The sequence below is a fragment of the Oryza glaberrima genome, chromosome 4 (assembly GCF_000147395.1).
Source record: "Oryza glaberrima chromosome 4, OglaRS2, whole genome shotgun sequence".
NCBI classification, from domain to species: Eukaryota; Viridiplantae; Streptophyta; class Magnoliopsida; order Poales; family Poaceae; genus Oryza; species Oryza glaberrima.
In genome coordinates this window covers 12,158,282-12,171,536 of record NC_068329.1, presented here as the reverse complement: position 1 = coordinate 12,171,536, position 13,255 = coordinate 12,158,282, and the positions used below count along the sequence as shown (strand labels likewise).

The 13,255-nt window shown below is 38.6% G+C and overlaps 2 protein-coding genes across 2 annotated transcripts; both read right to left on the bottom strand.

The window, feature by feature from the left end:
• Nucleotides 1–8,161: 8,161 nt before the first annotated feature.
• Nucleotides 8,162–8,791, bottom strand: LOC127769370 (agamous-like MADS-box protein AGL80). Its single transcript, XM_052294920.1, has one exon. The coding sequence runs from the start codon at nucleotides 8,789–8,791 to the stop codon at nucleotides 8,162–8,164; it is 630 nt and encodes a 209-aa protein (XP_052150880.1).
• A 3,368-nt stretch (nucleotides 8,792–12,159) lies between these two features.
• On the bottom strand, nucleotides 12,160–12,789 carry LOC127769369 (agamous-like MADS-box protein AGL80). Its single transcript, XM_052294919.1, has one exon. The coding sequence runs from the start codon at nucleotides 12,787–12,789 to the stop codon at nucleotides 12,160–12,162; it is 630 nt and encodes a 209-aa protein (XP_052150879.1).
• Nucleotides 12,790–13,255: the final 466 nt, after the last annotated feature.

Genomic DNA, 13,255 nt, shown 5'->3' with positions numbered 1-13,255 from the left:
GGCCTTTGCAGTTCACCACTTACTAGCAAGAATGCACCAGTAAATTGATGAGAGATGGTTAGATTGATGTGAAATCAAAGAAAGGTGAATATGGTGGATTTATAGTGGGAGATCATATTGCAACAATCACCATGATGTGGAAAGAAATTATTTTGCAAATCCAAAAATATCAAATGAATCAATGTAAGTTAATGCTTTCCTGAAAAAAATCCTCGGTTAATGTGTAGCTGGCGAGAATATCTTCAACCTTTAATCGTGTCCGTCTTTAGAAACTTCCTTGCAGGCATGAGCTAGCAATAGCCAATAGATATTACTCGCTAGATGATAATGAGTTCACACCAAAGATATGTTCATCCCCAGTTCATCATATATGTTTGAGTTAATCCTCTTTCATATGCGCAATAGGAATTCAATTTACAACATCAGAAATGATTTTCGCTACATTCAAAGAGTTCCAAGGATTGATCCTGTCACGATAGCTGCCATCGGATGGGCCATATCCGCCACAGAATGGATGATTTCCCCCATCACTCATAAACTTGTGAACAAGGGAGCCACCTTCATGCTCGCTCGCCATCCCAGCCTGCATCTGTTAAAAAGCATACATAGTTATCTTGTTAAGAAAGAGAACACTAGATAACTCGCAAACTGTATTTTTATCAACTCTACTATTATTGGATTATTTATCCATTTATTGCAGTTGAGTGGAGAGAACAGTGAAGCTAGCTACGTAATTTGAGGCTCCTATTAAAGCCCCATTGGTCCAAAATCTTGACATATTTGTTGCAAGTCATCAATTATATTATTAAAATTTAGTAAAGCCACAATGCTCAGCAAAAAGAACTAGCAAAACAGTACTATATTCCAAGGGAAAAAAGAATTTACATCTTTGATCGTGTAGAATTTACATTGTATCAATTTAAACTATTCTACCACCTCCACAACATCAATTGGAGAAAAACAAGAAAGATTAACATCGCTATGTTCGATGGGTCCAGATTTTCTCACTATATTGCAGTAAATTGGTCAGCCTCAACCGTGTAAGAAATATACTAGTATAACTCTATTTTACAGCGAAGATAGCGTGAAGACCTCGGCTAGTTCGTAAAATTTTATCTTATATCTGTTCATGGTTTTCAGGAAACACAAAAGCACATATGAAGTTGGCTTGCAATTTGCACAAGAATTACATTTGGTAGTTTCCATGCCGTGATCATTTCCTTCAGTTCTTGGACAGAAGTTGACTTTTTATCTAACCAGATCAACTTTGCTTGCATTTGTAGGATGTTGTTCCAAGTGTAATTATGTCCAAAAATAGCTTGAAGAAACCGTTGGAGAAAATAGAAACTCCCAACACTGAAGCGCATAAGATTTTTGACCCACCAAACTTGATGAGCAAGAAAAAAAATGACAACCATAGACCAAATGTTTTTGCCATATATACATCCATTCCATTGCAGATCCACCACGCTAGGTAATCGGATGAAATATGGAACGTCGGCAGAGAAAAAATGTGCTCAATGACGATGACAACCCAACTCCCGGTGTTATTATGAATTGGCATCCATGGTATCCGTGGATCTAGTAAGATAACTCTCGCACAACATTTTTGTGTCGGATGCAGAAAAAGTCCGCTATTTCGAACATGTTATGTGGGTTCTTGTTTCCAAGAATTTTCATATAGATACAAGTTTCACTTAGATGATGATCCCCTATTAGAGGAACTAGTTGCACGGGATATTATTATTGTAATTTTTAGTACATAAAAATGTTGAATTATACTAGCTTAGACTAATTGAGAGTAGAGTCTAAATCAATCATAACTTGCTAAATTCTACTTTCAAAATTAAATTAATACACTAAATTAAAAATCGATGATAGTTACATCATTGTAGTATTAACTTTGAATTCTACAATTATTAATTTTTGGAAAATGAAAATTAAAGAGTCCATGCTATTTTCGTTTTGCATGTTTTATTTAACACAAACTTGCAATACAATTTACGATCATCGTAATACGCTTTTAACAGCCATACCTTTTTGAGTTATAATAAGAGCGTCAAGATAATGTCCAATTATATAATATAGGCATGAAATAAGTTGTGTATCAACATACACAAAGCATCTCCAACCATTAATATTATACCTCACGGTTCATAAAAAAATACACTACTTTGCATTTTATCTTATTGTTTTTGCTAACGCAGTAGCCACAAGTATAATACCATGAGCGAAAGCAATAAACCCATATAATACACCCTATCAATTTTTCTCTCAATCACAATTGCAATGGAAGTATATAGATTCCATAAGAAATCTGTATATGTCAGAATTATGATTCTTTGATGAAAGCGATAAAAAAACACAATTATCTTGACCTCACCGGGCTAAGTGCATCATATATGTACCTCCTTGTGCATGGAGACATTGTGTGATAAACCTACGATTAGTCCTTCAAAGGATGCATGTACGACCATATAAATTAGGAACAAATCTAAGAACCGGTACCTACAACTTCCTAATTATATATAGGTGCCGGTTTTTTTAAGTAGACTGGTACATATAGGTGTGTTCACAAGTATTCCACTGACGACCGGATCAACTATAGGTGCCAACTTTTTTAATAACCGGCATATAAAGTATTGGTGCTAGTTTTTGCTAGTAACCAGTACCCATAATTTATAATAGGTGCAGGTTTCTTTTCTGAACATTTACATTTAGGCCGTACAAATTTGGGGTGAGTACAATATGGACAGCGTGGCAATTCGTTGTAAATTTATACATCAAGAAACTGTAGAAATTTGTCATAACTGCAAGTCGATTAGGCCCGGAGATCGAGGTAGTACAACAATTGTGGTATGTTTGATGTGATATGGCCATCATAGTTTGAATAAGACAATTTCTTCACCTGTAACTAATTTGATATTTCATAACAAAAAGCACATCGTTCAAATGTATGGCTATCATTATCATAATGTTGAACCAAGAAGCGATTGATATTACTATTTTAAATCAATAAGATTAAGCATGTAGACAAGTTTGTTCTTCAAAACTAGCGTTTTAAATTCGTGCACTATACTACACCCAAGTAGACTTTATTGGATTAATTGTGTGTCACCAACGCAATTTACACTTTAATCAACTTTATTTTTATTGGATTGTTTACCCAAGTAGACTTTATTGGATTAATTGTGTACCTATGGATATATGATGATGGTGGGTGCTGTGGGGCTTCCCCTACTAAGTTCTGGTAAAGAAATTGATATGAAGAGGACATTCCTCATACATGTTGAATTGAACATCTTCTCTAGGGCCAAATACACTAGGGATTTTCAAGATAACTCTAGGGAACAGGTTCCCCTAGATTAACCCCTAGGGAAGACACCCTAGGGGTCAATTCTACCGGAAAGGCAAACTTCCTTGGAGTTTTTCATGAATACCTTGGGGAAGATATTTGTTCCCTAGAGTTCCAAATTCTACGGATAGTTGTACATGTGGCATGTTCATCCTACGTGTAAAGTACATTCCCCTAGGTTTTCAGCTACAAAATGAAATCTTTCATTATTTTAATTTTTTATACATGTTGTATTATCCTCATTTACCTCAATGTTCAAGGAAAAAATTGATGAATTAACAACAATGTTACTTTTATTATGAACAGAAAAAACTTAACTTGAACTGAATCTTCAATTTGCATGCTTTTGTAGTACAGCAACAAAGCTGGAAATTAAACTGGGCTAACATTTCTTCTTACAAACACGCTCACACTTTCAAAATATGCTACCTAATTGAGGCTATCATTCCACAGAACGAAACAAAATTGAAAAAACAAATAGCCCAATTTCTTGAGGACTAAAACCACTGAATAGTACTAGCTTGCTGCAAAAATGGAGGAAGCGCAGCGAGTTGTTCTCGGATGCTTCCTGCCGATTTCCCTTCAAAATCAGACCCAAATAGCAATTATGAGTCAAGATAAATTCGTGAATGAGCACAAATGAAAGAATTTGAAATTAGCATGAAATTGTTTGGCTAAAAGAACAGTACGAGCTAAGTTCAAATATGTACAACCATGTGTTGTTCGGCATCAAAATTACCAGGCAACCTGCTGGCTGTGGCGCGTACATTGGAGGTGTAGGGGATGCGACCATTTGCTGTTCGCTAGCTGCCGGAGCTTGGCCTTGGGACACAAGCTTAGAAAAGAAAGAGAGTGGATCGGATGAACTAAAGAACAAAGTAACATGGATCTGGACAAATGATTGAGTGGAGAAAGGGGTGTTGCGGCACCGACGGCAGCTATAGCTGGATTTGCAGCACTTGGACGTGTTAATACTCAAATTTGGCTCTAGAATATAAAATTGAAAACTTTTGCTAAATTTAAAAAGAACATAGACTTGTCATACGAGGCCGGTCAGACCGATGGCAGGGGCCGATCTGTCCGGCAGCATGTGATTGGTTAGACTGGTAGAGTCCGGCTACAAGTTTGATTTATCAGTTCTTGGGTTTTCTTGCTAAGGCTTGATATTTTAGAGTTCTAATTGGTTTCTACAGCTAATTGAACGTGAGAAAGATCCTGGGAAGCAATGTCAACCCTCCTATAGATATAAGTGAGCTAAGGCCGATTGAAACAAAACCAATCAATCGTTAAAATCAATTTAATAACCAAACCATCTATATTTTCTATCTCCCTTCTTCTTGCTACCTATCCCAAGTATATTCTCCTTAAACCGGACATCCTAGCTGGCCCTGTTGAGTCTAGGACAAACCGGCGTGTATTCACCCCGACGGGGTCTCTCCGAGTGCTCGTTCGGCGACATCTATCCGCGCCCTATAGCGGCGCGTCTCTGGGTGCCGTGCCATGGGTTGCACATAACGTGTGTGGCGGCAGCACGATTCTACGTCAACAGAACGCTCACTTGTAGCTGGTGTACAGAGCTCGAGCCTGGTTGATGCTTGGTAGTTAGGAGAGGGCAAGCACTGGCCAACCATGGAAGAAGAAGGGGAAGATGTAGATTAGATGGGCCCAAAAACTACTGAGCAGTGAATTTGATTTTCAAGGCGCGTTGTTCTTGGCGGGGAGAGAAAAAAAGGGAATGCTAATCTGGGCATCCTAGTGCTGATGTGGCACAACTTAGTGTCCTTCTCGTCAGAAGTTCCCTAGGAACATGGACAAACTCTTGTACCAAAATAAAAACTTTTATTGGATTAATTATGTAGCCATGGATATATGATGATGCTAAGGGCTGTGGGGCCTCTCTTACCAACTCCTGGTAAAAAATGATATCACGAGGACATTACTCATAGAGAAAATTTCCTATGTACTCATGAAAGTTCACCTAATCCCTTATTTGCTCTTGAATTTTGCTTATTCTCTTACATACCCCTGAATTTTAGTTTGGATTGCTTCCACGCCCTTTTCCCTAGTTGACTTCTAAATTATTATGAAAAAGTCCATTTTTCCCTTTGCTATGAAGAAACATAATAAATTAATGGAGTACATTGTTGGAGGTAGAAATTTGTTGGATGAGACTATTATATTTATGAGTTTGTTATGCACCATATTAACTGCGACAAATTTAGTTTTAGATTTGATAGAAAATTTTAATATTTATTTATTAGTTATTAAAAGTTTTTTTTATGTAGCATATTGTTGACGAAAAATCCGCGCTCGGCCTGTGGTGCCGGGTCTGTGCTGGCGCGAACTAAGTCGACGAACATAACGGTCTGGGAGATCTGCTTAGCTCCAGTGCAGGTCCAAAGGATGGTGAAATGCAGGCGTGTCAGTCAGGTTTATCCTGAAACTAACAAGATATACAAATAGCAGGTCAATGAGCCTATCGGCTGACGAGCTGATGGAGTAGTTCCAGTCGATGCCGATACCAGCCAATAATGATAGGGTTTGGAGCTATCGGTTATATATCCAATTTAGATTCTGATACTTGAGACAATCGGCTGATAATAATAAATAACAATAATATAATCCAGTAGAAACCAATCGGCTAACAATGATATGATAGAATAAGCACTGATCCGAAGGTTGAAGAATACATCGGTTGGAGATCCGATGTCATAAAATCTAGAAGATTAGATTAAACAGTGAAATCTTTGTTATCATCGTCTAAATCCAACTTATATGCAATCCTTGTAAATCGATGCAACATCCAGATACCTCATCGGCTGAAACCCCGATGAAACCCTTATTGGCAGTCCAAAAGCAGGCTAGAGATTATGGTTCTAAACATGACTTAGTAGATCAAACTTAACTGATGCAGCACTAAGTTTGAAAAGAAACACAATTTCTAGACAATCAAGCCGTTGACTGATTTTTCGGGTGGTAGAAGCCTTAGCTAATCTAATCTAGTAAAATAATTTAGTCGATACCGGCAGAACTAAAGCGAGAGACAACCGATAGAGCTAAATTGAGAAACTAAGACTAGATTAACTAAGACATATGATAAATAGCCAGGCAAATATATCAACATCCCATAGCAATCCAAGAAGTCGAATGTACTGATGCAGCCTTGAACGACGCCAATGTAGCCAATACAATTGACTAGGCTAGTAGAACATTGGACTTACCCCTTCGCTGGAGATCGAAAAGCGATGTAGCCCCGCGTCAGGTGTCAAGTTCCACCGTGATAAATAAAATAAAGTAGAAAAGGTAAAAGGTGGCGATCCAACGAATTGTATTGATCGTGGAGATATTACAATGACCCCGGGTGTACATATTTATACCCATGGGTAGATACTAGTCCTTGTAGGATAAGAAAGAGACTTTCCTAAAGATGAAAGGAAAACATAAAGTCCTTATAGGACACTAAACATACTTTCCTAAAGATAAAAGGAAACTGACAAACTATTCCAAATTAATAGATAACTTGCCATGGCGTATCCTCCTTAAACACGGTCACTAGTGGATAAGCTTCCTTTAATCGATTAATTTCCTTAACCGAATATAGCTGGAATCCAACTATATGTGTTTTGATAGTAATACAATAGATTGTTGTATAAGACAAATATATTTATATGCAACATAAACAACTTTCAATAAGTAATAATTAAGTATTATTTTTTATGTCATCTCTAAATGTATATTTATCGCAAATAATATGGTGCATAACTAACTCATAAATATAATAGTCCCATCTAACAAATTTTTACGCTCCGATAATACACTCTATTAATTTATATGCTTCTTCATAGCAAAGGGCAAAATGGGCTTTTCTCATAAGAATTTAACGGTCAACTAATGGAAAATTCATAGCCTAAACTCCCAAGTAGGCAAAAGGTGGTGCGGACCCATTCTCATCCTCTTCCTTCCTCAAGCTCCCGCCTCCTCCCTACAGGTGTTCAAGGTTGAGCTCTCTCCTTATCTCCCATGGAGGGAGCAGTTGCCATGTTCGCTGAGATAATATTTTGTCCCAACAAACTGTATGTTCTTTCATTAAAAACACAAAAATGTATCGGCAATATGAAGCACTTGCACCACATAAATGCTTTAATCAGGTCTGTTATGGGTGGTTGCATTCCAAATATAGCTTACATGTGGTTGGTCACCTAAAACCAGCACGATGAAAAAAAGATAGGAAAAACGTGTCTGCCTCGTTAGGACAACAAATATCACGGGAAAAGATTCATCTTCTGGCATAAGATCCTGTGGGAAAATTAAAGTTTTACTAAGTTTCATATTTCAACTATTTCATATGGTATTGTAGGCTGAATCGACAAAAAAATCATTTTCCTCGCACTTAAGATTTTTCCTGTGTTGAACATAGATCTTTTTTTAGTTTATCCACTCAGATCTTGTTTTTCTAGTAGCTCATTTTCTAGATAGGAATTTCATCGTTTATAAGCATTAAGCTAGTAATCAGATGCAACAAATACATGAACTAAGACTAGCTTGTAGGGATCTAAAAAAGGGAAAAGCGAAATTATTATTAAAAAGGGAAATGGGATGATGGGATACAAAATAGAAAGGAATGATATATTGGGATGTAAATAAAGGAGTGATTGACACCCTCCAAAATCGATAGTTGACCATGCTTTCTCTAGCAAAATATTATCTCAGAAAAAGTCCACCTTTGCCATGTTGTCCAGGCATTACTTGGGTGGCAAATGAAAATTCCTGATTGGCCAATGAGAATCCTGTAACACTGTTGAAAGGCTAAGCCATGTCACCATTGGATCCAGCAGTGCCGCTTCTGCTGCTACCTCCGAACCGATTGTACCCCATTGAGCCAATGCCCCTTGCAACATCCACCAGCCATCCCTCCCTCTGGATTGGTACCTCCGTGCTCGACAATGACACGGATGCAGGTATGAGGCCTTCCTCACGGAGCTTCTTGAGGCGGTCGTTGACAATCTTGAGGTGTGCATTTGCCATCCATCCGAGGCTGGTAATTTGCTCGATGGTGAGACCCTCGAGGCTCGGGCGGTGGCCATTGATGGCTTCAATTAGGAGTAGCTTGGTCTCGCTTTCATCAGCATCACGTCCCACCTTGTGCAACTGCTCTTTGAGCTTGTCGACCTGCTCGTTGAGGATGCCCTCTAGGTCTGTCATCTTCTTGTATCTGACCAGATGCGGCATGGCCTTGAAGTGCTCGAGAACTTTGGTCGCCTCCCACACCGACGGCCAAACCTTCGTTGCTTGCACCTCAACCTCACCGTACACCATGAGGAATAGTGTTGCGAACTCACTAACCTTCTTCGTCAAGCCCTTGAGACTCTTCATGAATGTCACCCGTTGCTTCACATCAATGACGATCCGCTGAAGCTTCACCTTCTTGCGAGCCATGGCCTGCGCAGTTCACTACTTTCTAGCAAGAATGCACCTGTAGATTGATGAGAGATGGTTAGATTGATGTGAAATCAAGGAAAGGGGAATATGGTGGATTTATAGTGGGAGATCAGATTGCATCAATCGCCATGTTGTGGAAAGAAATTATTTTGCAAATCCAAGAATATCAAATGAATCAATGCAAGTTAATGCTTTCCTGACAAAAATGCTCGGTTAATGTGTAGCTGGCAAGCATATCTGTCAACCTTTAATCGTGCCTGTCAATAGCCAATAGATATTACTCGCTAGATGATAATGAGTTCACACCAAATATACATTCATGCCCAGTTCATCATATATGTTTGAGTTAATCCTCTTTGATATGCGCAATTGGAATTCAATTTACAACTACAGAAACGATTTTTGCTACATTCAAAGAGTTCCAAGGATTAATCCTGTCACGATAGCTGCCATCGGATGGGCCATATCCACAGAATGGATGATTTCCCCCATCACTCATAACCTTGTGAACAAGGGAGCCGCCTTCATGCTCCGCTCGCCATCACAGCTTGCATCTGTTAAAAAGCACACATGGCTATCTTGTTAAGAAAGAGAACACTAGATTACTCGGAAACCATATTTTTATCAACTCTACATTTATTGGATTGTTTATCCATCTATGCAGTTGAGTGGAGAGAACAGTGAAGCTAGCAATGTAATTTTAGGCTCCTATTAAAGCCCCTTTGGTCCAAAATTATCTCCAGATATTTATTGCAGGTCATCAATTATATTATTAAAATTTAGTAAAGCCACAATGCTCAGCCAAAAGAACTAGAGAAACAGTACAATATTCCGAGGGAAAAAAGAATTTACATCTTTGATCGTGCAGAATTTAAATTGTGTCAATTTAGACTATTCTACCACCTCCACAACATCAATTGGAGAAAAACAAGAAAGATTAACACCGCTATGTTCGATGGGTACAGATTTTCTCACTATATTGATTGGTCTGCCCCAACCATAAAAGAAGTATACTAGTATAACTCTATTTTACAGCGAAGATTGCATGAAAACCTCGGCTAGTTCGTAAAATTTTATCTTGTATCTGTTCATGGATTTCAGGAAGCACATAAGCACATATAAAGTTGGCTTGCAAATTGCACAAGAATTACTTTTGGGAGTTTCCGTGCCGCGATCATTTCCTTCAGTTCTTGGACAGAAGGTGACTTTTATACCTAACCAGATCAACTTTGCATGCATTTGTAGGATGTTGTTCCAAGTATAATTAAGTCCAAAAATAGCTTGAAGAAACAGTTGGAGAAAATAGAAACTCCCAACGCTGAAGCACGGAAGATTGTTGACCTGCCAAACTTGATAAGCAATAAAAAAATGACAACCATAGACCCAATGCTTTTGCCCTATATACATCGATTCCATTGCAGATCCACCACGCTAGGTAATCCGATAAAGTATGAAACGTCGGCAGAGAAAAAATGTGATCAATGATGATGACAACCCAAGTCCCGCTGTTCATAAATGTTATTATGAATTGGCATGCATGGTATCCGTGGATCTGGAAAGATAACTCTCGCACAACATGTTTGTGTCGGATGCAGAAAAAGTCCGCTATTTCGAACTTGTTACGTGGGTTAATGTTTCCAAGAATTTTCATATAGATACCATTTTCACTTAGATGATTGAGCAAGCTACAGGGCAATCATGTGGTCGGTTGCCCTCAGTATACGAGACTGACTGCCCTAAAAAGGATATTGAAGAAAGCCCTGGATCATAACTTGCTAAATTCTACTTTCCAAATTAAATTAATACAACACTAAATTAAAAATTGACAATAATTACGGCATCATAGTATTAACTTTGAATTCTACAAATATTAATTTTTGGTAAATGACAATTAAAGGGTCCATGCTATTTTTATTTTGCATGTTTTATTTAACACAAACTTGCAATACAATTTACGATCATCATAATACGATTTTAGCAGCCATACTTTTTTTAGTTATTATAAGAACATCAAGATAATGTCCAGTTAATATTGGTATCGGTACTTAGCTGACACAAAATAAGTTGTGAATCAACATAATGTAAGCATCTCCAACCATTAATGTGTAGGATAGAACACAAGTAACAAAGGTATATTGACTATCCATGGTACATCCGGAAAATAAAAAACTTTGCCTGGTATATGAGATCTATTTTTTTAAAAATAAAAACAGAGAAGACAAAGGAGAATGCTAATTGGAAGTAATCAATATAATATGGCCCAAGCAGCATGGAATTCAAGGATTAAGTGTGTTGGGGATTATTTCATTCCTAGGTAATATTTTTAGAATTATATAAATTGTGTAACATGACACCAAATGTACATGTGCAATGACTAAAATTCCCCAAAACTATATGGCTGCAAAGCACCTTGAAAAAAGCCTAAACCCCCAAATGGGCAAAAGGTGGGGCAAACCCATTCTCAACCTCTCCACACTACCACATTTTCCTTCCTCAAGCTCCCGCCTCGTCCCTACAGGTCTTCGATCAAGGTTGAGCTCTCTCCTTGTCTCCCATGGAGGGAGCACTTGCCATGTTCGTTGAGATAATATTTTGTCCCAACAAATTGTATGTTCTTTCATTAAAAACACAAAAATGTATCGGCAATATGAAGCACTTGCACCACATAAATACTTTAATCAGGTCTGTTATGGGTGGTTGCATTCCAAATATAGCTTACATGTGGTTGGTCACCTAAAACCAGCACAATGCAAAAAAAGATAGGAAAAACGTGTCTGCCTCGTTAGGACAACAAATATCACGGGAAAAGATTCATCTTCTGGCATAAGATCCTGTGGGAAAATTAAAGTTTTACTAAGTTTCATGTTTCAACTATTTCATATGGTATTGTAGGCTGAATCGACAAAAAAATCATTTTCCTTGCACTTAAGATTTTTCTTGTGTTGAACATAAATCTTTTTTTAATTTATCCACTCAGATCTTTTGTTTTCTAGTAGCTCATTTTCTAGATAGGAATTTCATCGTTTATAAGCATTAAGCTGGTAATCAGATGCAACAAATACATGAACCAAGACAAGCTTGTAGGGATCTAAAAAAGGGAAAAGCGAATTTATTATTAAAAAGGGAAATGGGATGATGGGGTACAAAATAGAAAGGAATGATATATTGGGATGTAAATAAAGGAGTGATTGACACCCTCCAAAATCGATAGTTGACCATGTTTTCTCTGGCAAAATATTATCTCAGAAAAAGTCCACCTTTGCCATGTTGTCCAGGCAGGCAAGTGATAATGAGTCTCGCATTACTTGGGTGGCAAATGAAAATTCCTAATTGGCCTGTGAGAATCCTGCAACACTGTTGAAAGGCTAAGCCATGTCACCATTGGATCCAGCAGTGCCGCTTCCGCTGCTACCTCCGAACCGATTGTACCCCATTGAGCCAATGCCCCTTGCAACATCCACCAGCCATCCCTCCCTCTGGATTGGTACTTCCGTGCTCGACAATGACACGGATGCAGGTATGAGGCCTTCCTCACGGAGCTTCTTGAGGCGGTCGTTGACAATCTTGAGGTGTGCATTTGCCATCCATCCGAGGCTGGTAATTTGCTCGATGGTGAGACCCTCGAGGCTCGGGCGGTGGCCATTGATGGCTTCAATGAGGAGTAGCTTGGTCTCGCTTTCATCAGCATCACGTCCCACCTTGTGCAACTGCTCTTTGAGCTTGTCGACCTGCTCGTTGAGGATGCCCTCTAGGTCTGTCATCTTCTTGTATCTGACCAGATGCGGCATGGCCTTGAAGTGCTCGAGAACTCTGGTCGCCTCCCATACCGACGGCCAAACCTTCGTTGCTTGCACCTCAACCTCACCGTACACCATGAGGAATAGTGTTGCGAACTCACTAACCTTCTTCGTCAAGCCCTTGAGACTCTTCATGATTGTCACCCGCTGCTTCACATCAATGACGATCCGCTGAAGCTTCACCTTCTTGCGAGCCATGGCCTTCGCAGTTCACTACTTTCTAGCAAGAATGCACCTGTAGATTGATGAGAGATGGTTAGATTGATGTGAAATCAAGGAAAGGGGAATATGGTGGATTTATAGTGGGAGATCATATTGCAACAATCGCCATGATGTGGAAAGGAATTATTTTGCAAATCCAAAAATATCAAATGAATCAATGTAAGTTAATGCTTTCCTAAAAAAAATGCCTGGTTAATGTGTAGCTGGCGAGCATATCTTTAACCTTTAATCGTGTCCGTCTTTAGAAACTTCCTTGCAGGCATGAGCTAGCAATAGCTAATAGATATTACTCGCTAGATGATAATGAGTTCACACCAAAGATATGTTCATCCGCTGTTCATCATATATGTTTGAGTTAATCCTCTTTCATATGCGCAAAAGGAATTCAATTTACAGCTACAGAAATGATTTTCGCTACATTCAAAGAGTTCCAAGGATTGAT

Coding starts and splice junctions, on each gene's coding strand:
- LOC127769370 (XM_052294920.1), bottom strand. CDS start 8,791: ATGGCTCGCAAGAAGGTGAAGCTTCAGCGGATCGTCATTGATGTGAAG.
- LOC127769369 (XM_052294919.1), bottom strand. CDS start 12,789: ATGGCTCGCAAGAAGGTGAAGCTTCAGCGGATCGTCATTGATGTGAAG.